General features: G+C 40.7%; 1 protein-coding gene across 13 annotated transcripts in view; it reads right to left on the reverse strand.

Moving 5' to 3' along the window:
* PRRC2C (proline rich coiled-coil 2C) overlaps positions 1 to 18,935 on the reverse strand; it is a 123,462-nt gene that overhangs the window by 15,656 nt on the left and 88,871 nt on the right. For 7 of the 13 annotated variants that reach the window (XM_039483614.1, XM_039483613.1, XM_039483610.1 and 4 more), the window contains 5 exons: positions 13,798 to 13,919; positions 10,909 to 11,045; positions 9,223 to 9,457; positions 8,430 to 8,552; positions 2,482 to 2,700 (listed from right to left, as the gene is read on the reverse strand). In XM_039483614.1, the coding sequence (XP_039339548.1) occupies positions 2,482 to 2,700; positions 8,430 to 8,552; positions 9,223 to 9,457; positions 10,909 to 11,045; positions 13,798 to 13,919 (836 nt within the window). The remainder of the gene's footprint in view (positions 1 to 2,481; positions 2,701 to 8,429; positions 8,553 to 9,222; positions 9,458 to 10,908; positions 11,046 to 13,797; positions 13,920 to 18,935) is intronic. The other 6 variants (XM_039483622.1, XM_039483621.1, XM_039483620.1 and 3 more) reach the window with 3 other exon arrangements.

An 18,935-nucleotide genomic window follows, 5' to 3' on the forward strand; every position in this document is an offset into this window, starting at 1 on the left:
TATTTAGACACTGCCTTTTAATAATGGCATTTATCAGGGTGCCAGTTGCAAATCAAAACAATGGGTGAACTTAAAACCTTTATTATGCTCCAAGCAAAAAAGTCTAAGACATTTTAATGCCAACTTTATGGAGGGTGATCGGTTTGAGGCATCAAAATATATTTTTTCAGTTATTTTAAAGTTGTTCTTAGAAATTCCAGGTAAACTTGACGCAAACACCTCACCTCTATAATTCTACTCGTCGAGATCCCAAAGGTCAGGGAAAGGGCTCCTAGACTGGGACTGAGCCAGGTGCTCTGATTCTGAGTGATCATCTGTGCCTAGATTCCACCTGATGTGATCTACTATTGCTGTCTCCAGCAGGATTAAAAACTGTGAAATACTTTATACTGAGTACACTTCTCTGCATCTGCTGCAGAAATCACTAACTTGTCAATGCCCTGGCACAGAACTGTTTTTCAGAGTCCAAAATCCCTTCTCAAAATGGCTATTTTTCTAGCTTTATAAAAAATACACCGCTACCTCGATATAATGCCACCCGATATAACACAAATTTAGATATAACGCGGTAAGCAGTGCTGGGGGGGGGGGAGGGGGAAGAGTTTGCAGGGCTGCACACTCCGGTGGATCAAAGCAAGTTCAATATAACACGGTTTCACCTATAGAACGGTAAAAATTTTTGGCTCCCAAGGACAGCGTTATATTGAGGTAGAGGTGTACCTTCAAACACAAACCATAGTCCTGCCTTTCTGAGCACAAAGCCTCAAATCGTGGCTCTGAAATTGTGAATTGCCCCTTTCATCATCCCTATGAGTTAAATCTAAAAATTAATTTACGTCAACTATTTCACTGCTGATCATTTTAGCAAAATCTCCAACTAATGTCCTTATGAACTGTGCCACATTCCTCCCCAGATGCCAAAAGCCCAAACTGTCCCCTATACAACTTCCAAAATGCCCCACCTTTCTTCCAGCAACTTCTAAAACGCAATTATGAATTGTAATACAAAAATGTGTGACATGTTGCCTCAGTAAACACAGAGCTCGGATCAGGAGCACTGCTACTAGAGATACTGGTGGAGATATAATTGAGGCCATCCTTATCATCAGAATGTCTATGAGCTGCTGTTGTTTCTGGTGATACCAACTGCATAGGATGTGCAGTAGTAGTACCATCATCATAAGCTATACATCCCAGTGTGGATTTGTCAATTTTTTTTTTTTTAAACAGAATCTTATAACCCTCTCTCTAAAAGTGCAAAATTTCAAAAAGTTCAATGATGATTGTTGGGGGTGGAATAAATCTGGACAAGGAGAAGAAGTCTGGAGATAAATGTGAGAAGTGAGGGACATATGCTTGTTTTGTTAAAAAATTATGTTTGCTTTTGAAGAAAAAATCCAGAATACTTCACGTTGTTTTAGTTAAATATCTGTCAATTCCTCATAATCCCAATAGCCAAAATGTGAATTAGTGTGCTGATCATCTACTCTTAATTACTGAAACCCTTCTCCTCTCCTTCAAAGCTCCAGAGAATTCAACCTGACTACATATAAACTCATATCTTATCCCATAGCTCCTGACCCCTCTGATCTACCAATACCACACACAATGCCCTCTTCGTCTGTTTCTGCCCACCTAATTGCCATTTTCTGCACTGTCCCCTATGTATGGAAATGCCCTTGTCTGCCAAGCCATCATCATTTTATTAAAATCCCTCTAAGATGAGCTTCTTTCAAAATGCCACAAGAAGGAAGTTAATAAAAGACCTTGCCTGAGCCACCAAGATATACACAGGGCTTGAAGTGCCCTACCTCCACATGCCTTTCCAATTGTTTGCTATCCTATCCCCTTTTTATCATACCACGACAAACTAAGTATCTATTATTTGTTTCCAGTAGCACCCACAATATGTACAAACACAAAAGGCTCTAACATTCACTAATTTCCTGTTGTAGACTGCATAGCCATTCATAATCTGTAAGGTTCATAACCATGGTCAGTGGAGGATAGTGTCAGATGGCTCCACAATGCTGGGCTTTTGTTTTGGGCCTTTTGTGCAGAAAGGAAGCTTTCATCTGAATCACTTCACGCCTGCCAGAGTGGAAGGGAAAAGAACAGAGCTTTCCAGGATCAGTGTACCTTGTTAAAGGGGGAAGGGATAGCTCAGTGGTTTGAGCATTGGCCTGCTAAACCCAGGGTTGTGAGCTCAATCCTTGAGGAGGCAATTTAGGGAACTGGGGTAAAAATCTGTCTGGGGACTGGTCCTGCTTTGAGCAGGGGGTTGGACTAGATGACCTCCTGAGGTCCCTTCTAACCCTAATATTCTAGGATTCTATAAATGTTAAGATCATCTGGACAGGGACCTCAGTTCTTAAAAAAAACTGCCAACATGCTCACAACACTGCTGGATGCTGTAAAAATGGTGTACATTAGTAATGGAACATTTTCATTATTGCACTCTAGGCTTAAATATGTAATTACCTTTCCAGTTGCAGCAATCATGCTGTGCTGAGTTCCTGCAGGGATCAATCCTCTGAAAGGCTGGCTTACTTGTGCAGGCCTACTCAGATTTTGAGCCTGAGCCTGTGGTGGGGCATGCTGCAGTGGAGGCTGTAGGGACTGGGGTAGAGCAATTAGTGGCTGTCCTGTGGATCCAAAGTTGGGCAAAGAAAGCTGTGAGCCTGGTAAAGGTACAGTCACCTGGAAACAATAAGGAAATATCAGTACCACAGTACAAGCTTAATTACTTAACTATATCAAGATAGCTTTGTCATTAAATTATATTCAGACTAAATTATATTTCAGATTAAATTATATTTCACTTAATTAGTGAAACTATCACCCAGAGGGATGCAGGCAAATAAATCTCTTAATTTGTTATGTAGAGATTTTATAATTAGTTCTTTCTTAATCCATTTGGATAGTTGAACTTCAGAAACAGTTACAAATGCACCCAATTACAGGTTGGATCCTAACTGTACTATCATTTCAACAGCACTTCACAGTAACAAAGTAAATTAAACTCAACTGATAATTACAAGATAGTTACAAAAATGGCAATTTTCCATCAAACAGCTCAAATGATCAAGCTGGCTGCTGGTATCAAAGTTAGACTTTACTTGCCAAAGAGCACACAGAAATGGAGTTTTAAGGTTAAAAACAAACAGTAGACTACTATCCAACCCTCTGACGACACCTTTTTGTATTAACAGGGGTCACCGTAACCAAATGTGCACACTAACTGCTGGATGGAAGTGATAAGGACTTGTAAAAAACATAGTTACTTGACTGTGTAATATTTTCATCTCCTAATCTGTTTGGTATGGTGCATAATCATGAACCCCTCTCCCACCACACACACACACACACACAAAAATGTTTTGAGGGCCTCTAAAAGAATGATAGAATATTCTCTATAATACAGTGAGTCAAGTTTAAAAACAAGATTTACTTTAAGCAGCATAATGTTGGTTACAAGTAGCTATTTCATCAGAACCTCTGAAAACATTAAACAAATACCCATAATTTTGACCTCCAAAGTCTTTCATTTGGAGGGGATATTTTTTAGGATACTTCTAATCTACCAGATGATGGATTTTGCACTGGGTTTCAATAGGATTTAAACTATTACTCAGTTTTTGGAGGTCTCCCTCATTCATACGGTTAATGTTTGACAGACTTGTCATAAAATAGCCAATTGTTTGCATATGTTACAAATAAGTGTTAGAAACATTTTATAAAATCTAAACCTTAAGTTGTCAAAACGTGAGCCACTGAATGGTACTAGATTTGCAAACATTACACAGTGCTTGCACAAGACAAAATCAAAACAATTTTTTTCTAATATAATCTTAAATTCCTTGGAATATTCTGGCACCACTTAAACGTCAAAACTAGGTCGTGCTACAGAGCCACAGGATAAGACTAGATATACACAGGTAAGTATGACCAACAACTGCGTGCAAACTCAATCAACTTTGCATATTTGGGGTACACACATTGGTCCACCGGAAATGTGACTGGTCTTATAGGTTTCAGCTAGTCAGAGACAAGCCATAAGCCATCATTAGCAAACAGGCTATTTTGTTTGTCTGCTCTCTAAATGCTGTAATTACTTGGCTCTCTATGAAAGCGCTATGACCTCTGACTTGTTCCTATGAAAGACAGCAGATAATCGTATTACTTAACTGTTATGTAGGGTGTTTCTAGGAAAAGGCAGGTGATAGTAATGGGAAGATTCGATTATTAGAAATGTAGATAGCTGGATCTGTGATGACCGGGAGAACCGTATGGTGACTTGCCTGCCTGGTGCGAAGGTTGCGGATCTCTCGAGGCATCTAGATAGACTTATGTGTAGTGCTGGGGAGGAGCCGGTGGTCATGGTACATGTAGGTACCAATGACATAGGGAAGGGTAGGAGAGATGTCCTGGAAGCCAAATTTAGGCTGCTAGGGAAGAGACTGAAATCCAGGACCTCTACGGTGGCATTTTCAGAAATGCTCCCAGTTCCACGCGCAGGGCCGGGTAGGCAGGCAGAGCTTCAGAGTCTCAATGCATGGATGAGACGATGGTGTAGAGAGGAGGGGTTCATGTTCATTAGGAACTGGGGAAACTTCTGGGATTGGAGGAGCCTATACTGGAGAGATTGGTTCCACTTTGGTTTAGGTGGAGCCCGACTGCTGGCACTAAACATTAAAAAGGTTGTAGAGCAGTTTTTAAACTAGGAGATGGGGGAAAGCCGACTGCTGCAGAGGAGCGTGTGGATCGGACACAGACTTCTCTTAGGGGAGAGTCTGATGATAGAGAATCTCCAGGTTATAGTCAGGAGCAGAGGAATGAGAAGTATAATGTAAGGGCCGGATCAGATGATAAACAGTCACATAAAAAAGAATCTGGCACATCAGAAAAAGGCAGGCTAATAAACAGGGACAAGTTTTTAAAGTGCTTGTACGCAAATGCCAGAAGTCTAAATAATAAGATGGGTGAACTAGAGTGCCTTGTGATAAAGGAGGATATAGATATAATAGGCATCACAGAAACCTGGTGGACTGAGAGCAATCAATGGGACACAATCATTCCGGGGTACAAAATATATCGGAAGGACAGAACAGGCCGTGCAGGGGGAGGAGTGGCACTATATGTTAAAGAAAGTGTAGATTCAAATGAAGTAAAAATCTTAAGCGAATCCACAGGTTCCATAGAGTCTCTATGGATAGAAATTTCATGCTCTAGTAAAAATATAACAGTAGGGATCTATTATCGACCACCTGACCAGGACAGTAATAGTGATGATGAAATGCTAAGGGAAATTAGAGAGGCTATCAAAATTAAGAACCCAATAATAGTGGGGGATTTCAATTATCCATATTGACTGGGAACATTTCACTTCAGGACGAAATGCAGAGATAAAATTTCTCGATACTTTAAATGACTGCTTCATGGAGCAGCTGGTACGGGAACCCACAAGGGGAGAGGCGACTCTAGATTTAATCCTGAGTGGAGCGCAGGAGCTGGTCCAAGAGGTAACTATAGCAGGACCGCTTGGAAATAGTGACCATAATACAATAGCATTCAACATCCCTGTGGTGGGAAGAACATCTCAACTGCCCAACACTGTGGCCTTTAATTTCAAAAGGGGGAACTATACAAAAATGAGGGGGTTAGTTAGACAAAAGTTAAAAAGTACAGTGACTAAAGAGAAATCCCTGCAAGTTGCGTGGGCCCTTTTTAAAGACACCATAATAGAGGCCCAACTTCAATGTATACCCCAAATTGAGAAAAACAGTAAAAGAACTAAAAAAGAGCCACTGTGGCTTAACAACCATGTAAAAGAAGCAGTGAGAGATAAAAAGACTTCCTTTAAAAAGTGGAAGTCAAATCCTAGTGAGGCAAATAGAAAGGAGCACAAACACTGCCAACTTAAGTGCAAGAGTGTAATAAGAAAAGCCAAGGAGGAGTTTGAAGAACGGCTAGCCAAAAACTCCAAAGGTAATAAAATGTTTTTTAAGTACATCAGAAGCAGGAAGCCTGCTAAACAACCAGTGGGGCCCCTTGACGATGAAAATACAAAAGGAGTGCTTAAAGATGATAAAGTCATTGCGGAGAAACTAAATGGATTCTTTGCTTCAGTCTTCACGGCTGAGGATGTTAGGGAGATTCCCAAACCTGAGCTGGCTTTTGTAGGTGACAAATCTGAGGAACTGTCACAGATTGAAGTATCACTAGAGGAGGTTTTGGAATTAATTGATAAACTCAACATTAACAAGTCACCGGGACCAGATGGCATTCACCCAAGAGTTCTGAAAGAACTCAAATGTGAAGATGGAACTATTAACTAAGGTTTGTAACCTGTCCTTTAAATCGGCTTCGTACCCAACGACTGGAAGTTAGCTAATGTAACGCCAATATTTAAAAAGGGCTCTAGGGGTGATCCCGGCAATTACAGACCGGTAAGTCTAACGTCGGTACCGGGCAAATTAGTTGAAACAATAGTAAAGAATAAAATTGTCAGACACATAGAAAAACAAACTCTTGAGCAATAGTCAACATGGTTTCTGTAAAGGGAAATCGTGTCTTACTAATCTATTAGAGTTCTTTGAAGGGGTCAACAAACATGTGGACAAGGGGGATCCGGTGGACATAGTGTACTTAGATTTCCAGAAAGCCTTTGACAAGGTCCCTCACCAAAGGCTCTTACATAAATTAAGCTGTCATGGGATAAAAGGGAAGGTCCTTTCATGGACTGAGAACTGGTTAAAGGACAGGGAACAAAGGGTAGGAATTAATGGTAAATTCTCAGAATGGAGAGGGGTAACTAGTGGTGTTCCCCAAGGGTCAGTCCTAGGACCAATCCTATTCAATTTATTCATAAATGATCTGGAGAAAGGGGTAAACAGTGAGGTGGCAAAGTTTGCAGATGATACTAAACTACTCAAGATAGTTAAGACCAAAGCAGATTGTGAAGAACTTCAAAAAGATCTCACAAAACTAAGTGATTGGGCAACAAAATGGCAAATGAAATTTAATGTGGATAAATGTAAAGTAATGCACATTGGAAAAAATAACCCCAACTATACATACAACATGATGGGGGCTAATTTAGCTACAACGAGTCAGGAAAAAGATCTTGGAGTTTGCGTGGACATCTTCAGAGAACTATCCACGATGTGTGCAGAGGCGGTCAAAAAAGCAAACAGGATGTTAGGAATCATTAAAAAGGGGATAGAGAATAAGACTGAGAATATATTATTGCCCTTATATAAATCCATGGTACGCCCACATCTTGAATACTGTGTACAGATGTGGCCTCCTCACCTCAAAAAAGATATTCTAGCACTAGAAAAGGTTCAGAAAAGAGCAACTAAAATGATTAGGGGTTTAGAGAGGGTCCCATATGAGGAAAGATTAAAGAGGCTAGGACTCTTCAGTTTGGAAAAGAGAAGACTAAGGGGGGACATGATAGAGGTATATAAAATCATGAGTGATGTTGAGAAAGTGGATAAGGAAAAGTTATTTACTTATTCCCATAATACAAGAACTAGGGGTCACCAAATGAAATTAATAGGCAGCAGGTTTAAAACAAATAAAAGGAAGTTCTTCTTCACGCAGCACACAGTCAACTTGTGGAACTCCTTACCTGAGGAGGTTGTGAAGGCTAGGACTATAACAATGTTTAAAAGGGGACTGGATAAATTCATGGTGGCTAAGTCCATAAATGGCTATTAGCCAGGATGGGTAAGAATGGTGTCCCTAGCCTCTGTTCGTCAGAGGATGGAGATGGATGGCAGGAGAGAGATCACTTGATTATTGCCTGTTAGGTTCACTCCCTCAGGGGCACCTGGCATTGGCCACTGTCGGTAGACAGATACTGGGCTAGATGGACCTTTGGTCTGACCCGGTATGGCCTTTCTTATGTGTTGCTTTTACTATCACTAGAGCAGGGGTTCTCAAACTGGGGATTGGGACCACTCTGGGGGTTGTGAGGTTAGTACATTGGGGGGGGGGGGGAGAGGGAGGGAAAGAGGCTCACAAGCTGTCAGCCTCCACCCCAAACCGGCTTTTCTTCCAGCATTTATAATGGTGTTAAATATATTAAAAAGTGTTTTTAAATTTATAGGGGGGGTGGGGTTGCACTCAGAGGTTTAGTATGTGAAAGGGGTCACCAGTACAAAAGTTTGAGAATCACTGCACTAGAGAGACAGGGGTGTAGGAACACTCTTTTGCCACTTAGACTTAAGTCATTAATATGCACTTGTATATCACTTGATTTTCTTGCAACTTGTGTGTCACTATGGTGGCTCTACTCTGCAAATTCTCAGCTCTAGATCATGATCTTAAAATCTTTATTTCCCTACGTTTAAGTATACAATGTCAGAAAAAAAAACAGTCCATAAAATTAATAAAAAAGAAATGCAATTTAGGAAATTTACCATGCCATAGTTTACCTGCTGAAGAGCACTGGGAGACTGAGCTGTATTATAGAAATTGCTCTGGCCAGGCTGTTGAACTTGTCCAGAATATAGACTTGAAGCCTGGGTGAGAGTAGCTCTGGCCTGGAAAGAACGAAAGATTGACAAATTGCAACAGGATACCATTAAATTACTATCAATAAACAGGATTACTAAATGTTAAGAGCATGGCAATTTATTCTGGATTTAAAGTCAGTTCAATTGCAAAATTGCTACAGCGTAAGAAGTTGGAAAATTAGACACATTTCAATTTGTGGTGAAGCCTCCATTTCTGTTTCGAACAATCCAAACACAGGACAGTGTCTTTATTGAAAAGTCAAGTCTTTATGTCTGTAAGTTTCAGAGGTATCCTTAAACTACATAGTTTGTTACAAGTGAATTGGAATGTTGGAGCACAAAACAGATTGCCTGGTAAAGATGAAGAAAAGGAACCATTAAGATTTCCTGTAATGTGGCATCAATGCTACCTAGATATTATAGAGATGGGCTTATCAGAATACAGATGAAACACGGTATTACAAAGGTCTTGGGGTTTCATAAATTTCAGTTTAAATACAAATTTCAGTTAACAGATATGGATATTTGGCATCTCACCTATCCAAGATGGTTAGAGGCAGGTCTGAATAATATAGAGTCCAACACACTGCATTTTATAGTATTAAGGTATCAGAAAATTCCTCTAGCCTTCTTTACATCCTATCATTATTTGGTCCAATAAGTGATACAGACCTCAACTTGAAAAAAAAATTCTCACCTGGAGAAGATGAGTATCAATGAGCTGAGAGCCTCCTAGTCCTGAAGCTTGACCAAGCTGATGTTCATACAAGATGGGAATAGGCTGAGTGTTAGAAGTCTGTTGAAATGCAAGACTTGATTGTGCCTTGGCAAGTTCCTGGTGCTGCACTGTTGGGAAATTGTGTAAGGCTGTGCCAGACAGAACTACTGGCGATGGTTGAGACAGACCACTTTGCATAAAAGCTTGCTGTGATCTACAAAAGAATAAGTTGTATTAGGCTTTAGTTTGCATTACAGATACAATATATGAGAAACTGCTTTTAAAATTTAAAATACAACATTCTTTTCATAACAGAACTAGACCTTTATCGGCATTAAAATCAGAGAGCTAGATATTCAAAATGGCTGCACACACAATCGATCCCATTGAAGACAGTGTGAGCTGCTGGGTACTGGTCCTGAATGTATTGTAAGTCAACTAAACTTCATAACTGAAAAAATATTTTGTAAGTTATTTTAATTTCTTTAGTACTGAAGTATATTAAACTATTTTAAATTACACAGAAGAAATGTTTAAATTAATTGCACTGCCACATGTGAGATTGGTCTGCTTCCAGTTCTTAGTCTTTGTCCTGTAGCATCAGGCAGAGGGAGGTACTACAGAGTTTAGTAGCAGCACCTGAGCATGAAAAAGTGTTTTGTTCTCTTGACCACAGATGACCCTAAGTACATTAATTCTTTGACTCCATAATACTTACCCGCTTAGTCACTGGGTATCAATGGGTATTTTTAACAATGAATGTTTGGTATTATCTGAGCCATTGACTGCTGGGAACAAGGTCCTTAATATTTAAATTGATATTTGGTTTCCTTGCACATTCTCCCCATACTACTCATTTTGGGTTTTTACACAGGAATACAGCAAAGCACTACCTAAAAGCCTCTCTCAGCCAGCAGTCAAAGATTAGAGCTGCTTTCTTAGCCCATCTGGAAAAATCTGCCTTAGTTTTAGGAACAGGAGGGAGTCTCACTATTATGAGCAGCATAGGATCTGCAGAATAGGAGTTCTACTCCTGTGCATACGGGGCTCAACTCAGCTTCATTAAAGTCAATACAAAAGACTCTCAATGAAACGCTTAGGAGAGGCAGGAGACTGAGCTGTGAATGAAAGGATTGTGGACACTGGATGTTAGTGTAATCTTTCAAATCTACTCTACAGAGTCTACAACCAGTAGCCACCATCTGATGCTGACCACAACAGCACCCAAAGTTTTTTTGATTAAACTATGTACGTGAAGGCTACCTCTTTCAATTTCCATGAAAGTTTTCAACAACATTCTGCTTGGCACAGAATTAATGACATTTTGAATATGTGGATTTTTTGAGAGGAGTAAAAAGGGTGAGAAAATAAGATGTATAATGAACTCTAGCTGGTAAGTTAACTAGGGAGAGACCACAGTATTTCTAACAAGTAGCAGGTTTTATTTTTGTAGGTCATCAACTGGTCCCTAAGCTTTGTAGCTCATTTTAAGTCAGATCTCTAATACTGGATCTCAAGCCTGAATGAAACAAACTAACAAGGATTTTAAGAGTTGCTATTAGGCTTCAATATTGGTCTGAAAAAGGTGGGAGTGGTGAAAGAAAGAAATACTACAATGGACTGATCTCATTTGTTGCTTTTCCTTACTAAAGCAAAAACATTTACCTATATGGTTGTAAGGAGGAGTTGAACAATTCCTGAGCCTGGGAAACAGCAGGTGCTGCTCCTAAACTCAGTTGGGCTTGGTGTTGTCCTTGTAGAGGTGCATAGATGGGGATGGGAATCTGCTGAACTGAAGTGGGCTGTAATAAAAATAAATAATTAAATATCCAAGTGTAGAAACAGTCGCATAAAAATCCTGGTAGCTGAAAATTGCCTAGTCAAAACCCTTAAGGGAAAAAATGCCTGTACCTAACGTGCAATGGGATTGATAAAGGAATTAAAAGAGACTAAAAAGTTGTTGTACTTTAAACACAAAGGTTATAATGTGAACGCATGACAACTTTCTAAACGGAAAGTTAACTTTACTGAAGAGTTGACAGATTTCCATTTCCAAATAAGCTTAGAAAGATCTCACAGTTCACTTCTTACTGAGGCAATGAACACGGCTATTTAAAGTTAATGTCCATCTAAAATTTTGTTATGACCCAAACTTTACAGACATTTGATTCTGATGACCAACAATAAAACAGAAAAAAATCCCAACAATCATGCTCAAGAAATTCAGAACCATTATGAATGTGCAGTTGCTGTAATATAGTAGCAAATGAGAAGTCAGAGTGTATAATGATAGCTGAGCAATCTATCTTTAGTATATTTATTAAATGTAGGCCTGTGGTGGGGCAGCTGCCCTGGGCTGCAACTGGAAAAGCTGGGCTGATTAAGGAAGCATCCAACAGGGCCCAGCTGGCCCTTATAACAGGGCAGTAGGCCAGGAGCTGGGAGGAGTGTCTCTCACTGGAGAGAGAAGGACCTGGCTGCCTGGGGGCTGAGCAGGGTACCTGAGGCTGAGCAGTACTAGGGAAGGGCAGAGGGAGCTAGGGAGCTCCAGCCTAGTGAAATCCCAGGCTGCAGGCCTTGCAAAAAGGCCCAAAGATTACCTGAGGTGGAGCAGTGCTGGGGAAGGGCAGAGGGAGCGGGAGAGCTCCAGCCTAGCAACTCCCCAGGCTGCAGGCCTTGGCAAAGCCCAAGCAGGTACTAGGGTTGCAAAGGTGCAGCCCAGGGTTAGGAAAGGCAGCAGGTCCAAACCCTCCTTGCCAATGATGAGTGGTTTATAGACTGCAGTCTGCCCCAGGGAGCGGGGGCTAGATGATCACTGGCAGCAGCCACTGAGGCAAGGTGGGGGATAGGGGGTTGGGGGCTTCCCTGGGAGGGGAGACCCAGAGATGGAGGGGTTACTGCTGCTGGGACAGAACCCTGACTTAGAGGGGCACCGGGGTCTGGGAGGGACACGGGGCCAGCGGCAGGCGAGACACAGGCCTGCAGGGGGCGCTCTGTGCTGGAAGAGTTAATTCCCTAGACGACCAGCAGGAGGCGCTGCATGGGTGAGTCCTCGCCCCATCACAAGGCCATTCAGTTGTTACTTTTCACAAGTTACTTTTTAAATAATTGGCAAACGTTTTAGTCTATGGACTACATGCTGCATTCTTAATACTTGATCTTTATTACTTATACTCTGAGCAACTTTAGTCAGATATTCCATGTGACTTGTGCACTAATATTTTATTAACCACTGTAAGTCACTTGGACTTGATTCTCTCAGGCAGATGGATGGAGTACTTTAGAAAGTTAGCAGGAGATAAATCTAGGAGATCTAAAACACTTTTCAACCTTTTCCTTTACTCTCTTCTACAAGAGCTTTATATTTTTGGCCTATATGGGGATCTCAGATTTAACAACACCTAGATTCCTTCCTGATAGAAACTGACCATCACAAACAAGATTTATTGACTATTTACAGCAGAGTTCACATTCAGTTTTCTTGTTACATACATGAGAATTACTGCATTCATGCGCATAGGTTTTCTTTGCGGAGAACGCCGGTACACTTCCTTAACTAGTTCACTTATTAAACTTCCTCAGTACCAAACTTTTGGCCATGGCTTTCAGGAACACTGTTCCATTATTGTGTAATAAGCAGTGTTCCATTATAAAAAATTAATAGTCCATAGAATAGGAACGCTAAGATAGTAGACAGACACAACAAGACCTAATGACTGGAAGTCAATTTAGAAGAATTCAAACCGGGAATAAGAACTTTTACAATGACAAGAGGGGAAATCAACCACTGGAACAAGTTACAAAAGGAGCTGGCTAATTTATCATCATCTGAATTCTTTAGAGAGAGGCTGGACCGCTTTCTAGATCGGGGAAGGCAACGTAAGGCAGATGTGCCGAAGGCGGCATGCGAGCTGTTTCAGTGGCACTCACACTGCCTGGGTCACACTGTCTGGGGGGGTCTCTGCATTTTAACTTCATTTTAAATGAAGTTTCTTAAACAGTTTAAAAGCCTTATTTACTTTACATACAATAGTTTAGTTCTATATTATAGACTTATAGAAAGATCTAAAAACGTTAAAATGTATTACTGGCACTCAAAACCTTAAATTACAGTGAATAAATGAAAACTCGGCACACCACTTCTGAAAGGTTGCCGAACCCTGTTCTAAATGATATGTTCTGATTCACCCACAAGTTACTGAACTCATTAGTATTCTTCCCTACTATTACATAAGCAAACAACATCCTCAACTGTGGGAAGAAAAACCATAGTGAGCACTTCTGGTGTGAACATAGACTCCTGTATGAAGCAATACATTTCTGAGAATACAGGCTTCTACTGGAATACTGCTATAAAGAAATCTTTGTTCACATGAGTGTTGACTGAAAGACCATAAAAGGCTGTGTACATAGTCAAACTGAACTATGATAGATTGGGAATGCAATGTAATGCAATTTAGCATTTACAGATCTCTTTCCCCCCTGCAACTATCAGCTCCACTCAAGTTATAACAGCTTTACAATGAAGGTCCAGTAAGATGAATCCTCAAATACCTGAGAAAGTCCTGGTTGAAAACCTTGCTGTTGAGCCAGGGAAGGTGGAGCTAGACGTGCATGTTGAGTGCTGAATAAGTGGCTTGTGTCCATGTAGAAAGCTGGGATCTGAGCTGCAGGACCTCAGGAAAATATGAAAATTAGTGTCTGAATTTAAAACATTTTCCTTCTGGGCAGATTTCCACATAGTGTTGGAACTGTAGCCAGAGAGGAAGTTTTCTATTTCATACTTACAAGTTAGATTAACTATTTGCCTGATTGTTAGCATTGGGGGTGGAGATTTGGAGTGGGAAGAGATTTTCACTAAGCTAGCGAACAGGAGAGAGTTTTGTGAGGGAGTTCTCCAGGTGAAGGAGGAGCAACTACACAACTCTTGGGGTGAGTCTGTTGTGTGTTTGCTCGCTTTAAGTTTATAGTGTGGTCTGTTTGGGGACTGTGTGCTGAGCCTAGCAGCCTGCTAAGCAAGGCTGAGAGCTTCCTAAGGAGGCTCTAGCCTGCCATCCTTGGATCCCTAATCCCTTCAGAATCCCTTGACAAGGGGGCAAAGTCACGGAAAACAGGGGTTTAAAAAGCCAGCTCGTAAGTGACCGGAGGAGCTAGTGAACAAGAGCAAAAAATGGGAGTTTTACAAGGGAGTTTAGAGAGGGAACATGAAATCAAGATACACCTTATAAACATCCTCTAAACTTGGGCCAGTAAAGCTTGCTCCCCCACTGTCCCCAAACAAAACATAGGAAAAAACCATGCAAGAGTACAAAGAATGCAGGCAGAAGTCCAGCAGCAGAGTGGGCTATCCAGTATATTGCCTTGAATGCAGCAGGTACGATTACCTGCATTATGGGCAAGTGGCATTGGCATGCATTTGATGTAAGCAGCTTCTGGCTCACAGAGATCAAGTACAGGCTCTTGAGACCAGAGTGGCTGAACTGGGGGATTGGATCATTAGAAATATTGATAGCTGGGCTTTTGATGGAAGAACTGCATGGTGAATTGCTTGCCGGACGTGAAGGTTGCAGATCTCTAGAGACATCTAGACAGATGTATGGGCAGTGCTGGGGAGGAGATGGTAGTCATGGTACATGTACATACCAGTGACATAGGGAAAGGTAGGACAGAGGTCCTGGAGGCCACATTTAGGCCATGGTTGCATTCTCTGAAATTCTAGTTCTTTGCCCAGGGCCAGTTAGGCAGAACTGTAGTGTCTCAATGTGTGGATGAAACAATAGTGTTAGGAGGAGGGATTCAGGCTTATTAGGAAGAAGGGAACTTTTGGGGGAAAGGAAGAGCATATATAGGAAGGATGGGCTCCACCTAAACCAGAACAGAACCAGACTGCTGGCATGTGAAATTTAAGATTGTAGAGAATTTTCTAAACTAAGGGCTGGGTGAAAGCTGACAGGTACAAAGGAGCACACGATTCAGACAGACACACCCCTTAAAGGAGGATTTATTAAAGGGAATTTTGTATATCCCAGTAAAGAGGAGAGGACAGAAGTTGATAAAGGACAGGTAGGAGTTGAAAATAACAGTCAAATGAAAAAGACCCATTCAATTACACACCTTGAAGGCAAACACCTAAAAACTAACAAATTTTATAAGTGCTTGTACACAAATGCTAGAAGTCTAAATATTAAGATGGATGAACTTGACTACCTGATAGTAAGTGAGGATACGGACATAACATGCACAGCAGAAACTTGCAGAACGATGATAATTAATGGGACATGGTAATACCAGGGGACAATATATATACAAATGACAGAGCAGGTTGGTGGGGGAGTGGCACTGTGTATGAAAGAAAGCAGGGTCAACTAGAGTAAAAAACGTTGGTGAATCAAACTGCACCATGCTTGAATAAATTCCATGCTTGAATAAGAATATAGCAGTAGGAATATATTGCCAACCCCCTGTCCAGAATGGTAACAGTGACTATGAAATGCTAAGAGAGATTAGAGAGATTACAAAAACAGTAAACTGAGTAATAATGGTAAATTTCAACTATCCCCATATTGACTGGAAACACATCACTTCAGGATGGGATGCAGAGATAAAGTTTCTAGACACCATTAATGACTATTTCTTGGAGCAGCTAGTCCTGGAACCCACAAAGAGAGAGGCAATTTTTAATTTGGTCCCAAGTAGTACACAGGATCTGGTTCAAGAGGTGAATATAGCTGAACTGCTCAGAAAGAACAACTGTAATGTAATTAAATCTAACATCCTTATAGGGGGAAAAATACCAAGGAAACCAACCACAGTAGCATTTAACTTCCAAAAGGGGAACTACACCAAAATGAAGAGGCTAGTTACGCAAACATTAAAAGGAACAGTCATAAGAGTGAAATGCCTGCAAGCTAAAAAATTTTAAAACACAATAGAGGCTCAAACTAAAGGTATACCTCAAATAAAAAAAAAGTTAGAGGAACAAAAAATGCCACCATGGTTAAAAAACAGAGTAAAAGAGGCAGTTAGAGACAAAGAGATACCCTTTAAGAATTGGAAATCAAATCCTACTGAGGAAAACAAAGAACAAACTCTGGCAAGTCAAGTGTAAAAGTAAATAGGGCAGGACAAAAAAGAATTTGAAGGGCAACTAGCAAGAGACTCAGACTATTAGCAAAATTTTTTGTTTAAGTTCATAAGCAGGAAGCCTGACATTCAGCTGGGCGGGTCACTGAACAACCAAGGTGCTAAAAGGGCACTCAAGGAAGACAAGCATGAGGGAGATTCCCACATCCAATTCTTTTTAGGTGACAAACCTGAGGAACTGTCCCTGATTGAGGCGTCCATAGAGGTAGTTTTGAAACAAACTGGTAAATCAAACAGTAATAAAGTCACCAGGACCAGATGGTAATTCACCCAAGAGTTCTCAAGGAACTCAGATATGAAATTGCAGAACCACTAACTGCAGTATGCAACCTATTGCTTAAATCAGTCTTTGTATCAGATGACTGGAGGATGGCTAACGTGACACTGGTTTTTAAAAAAAGGCGCTAGAAGCAATCCTGGCAATTGCAGGCTGGTAAGCCTAACTTCAGTACCAGGTAAATTGGTTGTAACTATAATAAAGAAAATTATCAGACACACTGCTGAACAAAATCTGTTCGGGAAAAGTAACAGTTTTTGTAAAGAGAAATCATGCCTCACCAATCTACCAGAATTCTTTGGAGGGGGGTAAAATAAATGTGGACGGGGCAATTCAGAGAGTATACTTAGACTATCAGAAAGGCTTTGACAAAGTCCCTCACCAAAGGCTCTTAAGCAAAGTACCCAGTTATGGGATGAGAAGGAAGGTCATGCCATAGATCAGACACTGGTTAAAAGATAGGAAACAAAGGGTCAATTTTCACAGTGGAAACTGGTAAATAGCAGGAGTCCCCCAAGAATCTGAACTGAGACCTTTGCTGTTCAACATATTCATAAATGACCGGAAAAAAGGTTAAACGGTGAGGTGGCAAAGTTTGCAGATGATACAAAATTACTCAAGATAGCTAAGTACAAAGCTGACTATGCAGAGTTACAAAGGGATCTCAAAAGTGGGTGACTCAGCAAGAAAATGGCAAAGGAAATTCAATGTTGATAAATACAAAGAAAAGCATTCCAGAAAACATTATCCCAACTATACATACAAAATGATGGGGTCTAAATTAGCTGTTACCACTCAAGAAATTTCTTTGAGTCATCGTGGATAGTTCTCAGAAAACGTCTGCTCAATATGCAGTCAAAAAAGCTGACAATGTTAGGAACCATTAGGAAAGGAATATACAGTAAGACAGAAAATATAATGCCACTATATAAATTCATTGTACTCCGCATCTTGAATACTGCATGCAGTTCTGGTCACTCATCTCAAAAAAGATATTCGAACCAGAAAAAGTACAGAGAATGGCAACAAAAAGGATTAGGGGTATGAAACAGTTTCCATAGGCTATGTCTACATTACCGTGGTAAGTCGACCTACACTAGACAACTCCAGCTATGTGAACAACATAGCTGGAGTTGACGTACCTTAGGTCAACTTACCGCAGGGGGTTGATGGGAGAAAATCTCCCGTCAACTTACCTTACTCTTCTCATTGGGGGTAGAGTACAGGGGTTGACTAGAGAGTGAACTGCAGTCTATTTGGCGGGTCTTTACCAGACCCGCTAAATCGACCGCTGGTGGATTGATTTCAGAGCATCGATCCCTGTGGTAGTGTTGACCTGCCCATAGAAGGGGAGGGATTGTTCATCTTAAAAAAGAGAACCTGGGGGGAGGGAGGATAGGATAGAGGTCTATAAAACCATGAACGGCACGGAGAAAGTGAATAAGGAAGTGTTATTCACCCCTACCCATTGCACAAGAACCCAATGAAATAAACAAACAGAAGTACTTTTTCCCCACAACACACACAGTCAACCTGTGGAATTCATTTCCAGGAAACATTGTGAAGGCCAAAGTGCAACTGTTTTAAAAAAATAATTAGAGAAGTTCTTGAAAGATAGGTCCATCAGTGGCTATTAGCCAAGATGGTCAGGGAGGCAACCCCATGCTCTGGGTGTGTCACATAACCCCTGCCTTCCAGAAGCTGGACAACAAGGGATCGCTTGATAAATTGCCCTGTTCATTCTTCTGAAGCATCTGGCACCAGCCACTGCTCAGAAGACAGGACACTGGGCTAGATGGACCACTGGTCTGAACCACTATGGTATTCTTATGTACAAGTGGAAGGTGGGCCCCACCTGCCCTTTGAGCTTTTGCATATTTATAAATTGAGCATATACACCTTGACTCTCATGACATTTACTGGTATGGTAAATTCTGGGCAGACCTCTAAATGCCCTATTTTAGAACTAAGCATTGTGTGAAGAACATGTTAATTTATGCAATTTAAAGGAAAAAAACCCATGTAGTTTCTTTATAGTTAGAGAAAGGTATCACTGAAGAGAGAGAGAGAGAGAGAGAGAGAGAGAGACTGCTGCAATAGTTTATAAAATTAGATTAAAACCAGAGATGACTAAATTTAAAGAAATACAGATTTAAAATTTAAAAATGCAAAGCAGGTTACAGAAAAAGGGATTAATACAAAGATACAATACGGAGAAGATACAAACTTGTTTTATTTAGTGGAAGTTTCTTTTGAAGTATGTTGGTCAATG

This window comes from Mauremys reevesii, linkage group 8 (genome assembly GCF_016161935.1).
Source record: "Mauremys reevesii isolate NIE-2019 linkage group 8, ASM1616193v1, whole genome shotgun sequence".
Classification (NCBI taxonomy): Eukaryota; Metazoa; Chordata; order Testudines; family Geoemydidae; genus Mauremys; species Mauremys reevesii.